The following is a 3,932-nucleotide window of genomic DNA, read 5'->3' as shown; positions in this document are numbered from 1 at the left end:
TGCGCTGAAACCACGGAGTCATTGACATCAGAGGGGGCTTAGGGGGGCCGTAATTCCCCCTGTTCCCGGTGGGGACAGCTGTGGGCTCAGACTAGTTTGGGGTCTGGAGAGCCCCAAGAGCAGGGACACTCGCCCCCCAGCCCCCCAGCACACGGACATCCCCGCCCCGCGCTCCCCGCACCCACCCGCGGGCGGACGCGCCGCCCCCCCGCACCCTCCTCCTCGCGCAGCGCCGGGCAGCGGCACCGGGCACTGGCACCGACAGCCGGGCACCGGCACCAAGCACCGGCACCGGCACCCGGCACCAGGAACCGGCACCGGCATCAGCCCCGGCACAGCGCACGGGGCAGCGGCACCACCACCGGACGGCGGCACCGGACACCGACACGGGCACCGGAGAGCAGGTAGCGGGCCGGGGGCAGCGGCCGCCCCCTACCATCATCACCGCAGCCGGGGGCGGCGGCGGGAGCGGAAGCGGGATGGCCGCGGCTTGGAGGGGCGCGGGGGACACCAGTCCCGGCGGGGGGGGGGGAGAACCGACGCCCGGGTCTCCCCCCGGGTCCGAGGCGTCCCCACGGGAAGGGGCCGTGGGGAGCTCACGGGCAGGGAGTGGTACCGTCAGCGGCTTTGGGAGGGGCTGGAAGCAATGTGAGCACTGACCGCAGGTCCCGGGGCCGCAGGATCCCCATGGAGGGCACGGAGGGGTGGGGAAGGGCCGGGAGGCTTGTGCCCTCTCCAGGGGCGCTCTGGGGGCACTGGCTGCTCAGGGCTGCAGGAACACTCTGAGGAGGGAGACAGGGAGTCGGGGGCAGCAGGAGCGGGTGGCAGTGGGAGCAGGGAGTGGGGGTCAGCGGGGCAGTAGAAGCAGGGGGCAGAGGAAACACAATAGACAGCATGACTGTGGCTGTTTCTCCTTCCCTCCAGCAGTGAGGAAGCAGAGATCCCGGCTCCAGCCCAGGAAGCCATCGGGGAAGTTCACACAGTCTCTAGTGGGCTTTGTGTTGTGGCCCCCCAGACACAGCAGGCCGGTGGAGACCATCAGAACCTCTCTGATCTCCCGGGGAAACCAAGGCATCCAGGCAGCTGTCTACGCAAGGTGGGTGGACACGGCCAGAGGGACAGTGGGAAGTGGGGCAGTGCCCAGAGCATGGCATCCCAGGAAGGCAGGGACAAAGGAGTGGGGCTCACCTCTTCTCCATCGTTCCCCCCACAGCCACCAGCCACCACTGCCATCACCCAGCAGGAGCAGCAGCCATGGATGAAGTGACGGAGCTGGAGCTGGGGGGCAACTCGCTCCTGAAGGCCGTGTGGCTCGGCCGGCTCCGGTTGACCCGGCTGCTGCTGGAAGGGGGGGCTTACATCAACGAGAGCAATGAGAAGGGGGAGACTGCCCTGATGGTGGCCTGCATCACCACGCACGTCGACCAGCAGAGCATCCACAAGGCCAAGATGGTGAAGTACTTGCTGGACAACAGAGCTGATCCCAACATCCAGGACAAGTCTGGGAAAACCGCCCTCATGCATGCCTGTATCCGTGGGGCTGGGGGAGATGTGGTGTCCCTGCTGCTGGAGAGTGGGGCAGACCCCAGCCTGGAAGACCACTCGGGAGCCTCAGCACTGGTCCACGCCATCAACGCTGAAGACAAGGCTGTGCTGCAGCACCTCCTGAATGCCTGCAGAGCCAAAGGGAAGGAGGTGATCATCATCACCATGGACACATCAGCCTCTGGCACCAAGACTGCCAAGCAGTACCTGAACGTTGCCCCTGCGCTGGAGTTCAAGGAGAGGCCTCCCCCGGAGGAGGGTGCAGCCCCCTCCAGTACTCACCTGAAAAATCCCATCTCAGCACCTTCCCCTGCTGAGAAGGAGAGCAGCATTCTCACCCCACACCCTTCAAACACTGGGGACACTGAGCCACCCTCCCCGGGCCAGAGAGCTGCCCGGAGAGCCCACCTGCCCCGACTGAAGCGACTGCGGTCAGAGCCATGGGGTCTGGTGGCACCCTCGGTGCTGGCGGCCTCTGCGCACCGCGATGACACGCGGGTCTGCACTGACAACGAGGTCATCACGGGCATCAGTGACCTCTCGCTCTCCAAAAAGCCCTCCCTCACCCGGAGCAGCAGCAGCAAGGGAAGGGACCCCTCTCTCTTCCCCCCAGTGGATGAGCAGGCACTGCTGCCACTGGCTTGGAAAGCCACCCACGAGAAGAGCCCAAGCACCCACCCATGCCTGCCCCGGAGCATCACGGTCCCAGAGGAGCCAGAGAGCACCAGCTCGGCCACCAGCTCACCTGCAGGGATGGAAACTCCACACTGGTGGAGGACAGGCACTGAACACAACGGAGATTCCCAGGTCACCGAGGTGGGGAAGGGGCCATCAGAGAGGAGGAAGCTGAGCGGGTCCCACCTGGCCTTGCTGGATGGTTCCTGTGAGTCTCCCTCCGGCAGCGCCAGCACATCGCCCAGCACTGGCCGGCGCCGGCCACCCAGCTTGCTGGAGAGGCGAGGATCCGGGACCCTGCTGCTGGACCACATCTCCCACACAAGACCAGGATATCTGCCCCCCCTGAACGTGAACCCCAACCCCCCGATTCCTGACATTGGCTCCAGCAAAGCCCTCTCCCCGCTGGCTGCTGGGCTGAAGCCCCTGGTGCCACTCACGCCCAGCTCACCCAGGCGGGGTGATCTGAGAGCCCACAGGAAGCTTCTCCGCAGACATTCCATGCAGGCAGAGCAGATGCGGCACCTCTCCGATTTCGAGGAGGTCGTGGCACAGTAGCCATGTCACCATTTGTTCACAGGGAGGTGGCCAAAGCCGTGCTGTCCCTGCAGAAACGGGACGGTTCCCACACAGAGTGGGCACTGGCTCCGGGGACACACTGGTGGCCAGGGGGTTCAGCCCTGAGCCCAGGGGCTGAATCGGGAGCGACCACCTGGGAGATCGATCCCACACCGTCCTAGATCGCAAAGCTCCGTGCCAAGGATCCCACATGCAGTTCACTTATTCCTCACTAGTTGCAATCCGCTTTTCTTCCATCATGCTCGTTCTCTCACCGAATCCCCTCCCGGACCCCCGGTGGTGATCTCTGGGGCTGAGGCGTTCATGAAGTGCCTTCCAGGAAGGGAAGGGGCTCAGTACTGCGGGGGCTAGAGGAGCGGGAACACCGCTCCAGCCACGGACCGTGTCGGTGCTCTCCTGGAGCGGGAGAGGGAGACAATCCTTCACCTCCGAGACTCCCGAACGCTCCGGATCTCCGGCGGCTGAGCTCACCCGGCACCGCTGCAGCCTCGTCGGTTGTGGGCCGGGATGGGCTTCTCTTGTCTCTGAAGCGTCCGAACTTCAGGGGGTTCATTCCCCACCACGCCGAGGAGCTCTGAATTCAAGAAGCGCTGAATCCCCGAGCAGGACGGTCCCAGCCTGGCTGGATGGGAAGCCTTTGCCAGCGGCGGGGAACCCGGGATGCCAAGTCACGGAGGGTGACACGGGCTGACCCCAGGGGTTCATCCCACCGGGAAAGTCGCAGGCCCCGCGCCACAGCCAAGACCCCGCTCTACCTACCCGCGCAGGGAGCCCTCCCAACGCCACGCCTCACCCCGCGCGCCGTGTGCCGTGGACCGGCCGTGTGCCATGGACCGGCCGTGTGCCGTGGATGCCGACAGATTCCGTGACTCCATGAATGCGTTTATTTACAAGGCTGCGTGTGTGTAAGGGTGCAGGGGCAGGGGTTGGGGTGACGCCGTGGCCCTGCGGAGACTTTTGCACTAATTTTGCACTTCATTAATAAAGCGCTCAGCTTTGGACGGAGGCTGATCTCGCGTGGACCCGACACCAGCCGCCCGGCCCGGGGGGTCCCCGGGGTTCCCGGAGTGCTCGGCCCGGAGATGCCGGGGGTTCCCAGGGTGCCAGGGGGGCCCGGAACGCTCCCCGCGGGT

The 3,932-nt window shown here is 65.7% G+C and overlaps 1 protein-coding gene across 2 annotated transcripts; it reads left to right on the top strand.

The window, feature by feature from the left end:
• Window positions 1-222: 222 nt before the first annotated feature.
• ANKRD34C (ankyrin repeat domain 34C) lies at window positions 223-3,800 on the top strand. 2 transcript variants are annotated; one of them, XM_017738371.1, is made up of 3 exons: window positions 223-404; window positions 928-1,096; window positions 1,214-3,800. In XM_017738371.1, exon 3 carries the CDS (start codon window positions 1,255-1,257, stop codon window positions 2,776-2,778), a length of 1,524 nt encoding a protein of 507 aa, XP_017593860.1. In that variant the 5' UTR covers window positions 223-404; window positions 928-1,096; window positions 1,214-1,254; the 3' UTR covers window positions 2,779-3,800. The 2 variants fall into 2 exon arrangements, with proteins under 2 accessions (XP_017593860.1, XP_008635547.1); XM_008637325.2 differs by having other exon boundaries at window positions 925-1,096.
• The last annotated feature ends 132 nt before the right edge of the window (window positions 3,801-3,932 follow it).

The sequence above is a fragment of the Corvus brachyrhynchos genome, unplaced genomic scaffold (genome assembly GCF_000691975.1).
Source record: "Corvus brachyrhynchos isolate BGI_N302 unplaced genomic scaffold, ASM69197v1 scaffold200, whole genome shotgun sequence".
NCBI lineage: Eukaryota > Metazoa > Chordata > Aves > Passeriformes > Corvidae > Corvus > Corvus brachyrhynchos.
This window is presented reverse-complemented; position numbering and strand designations above follow the sequence as displayed.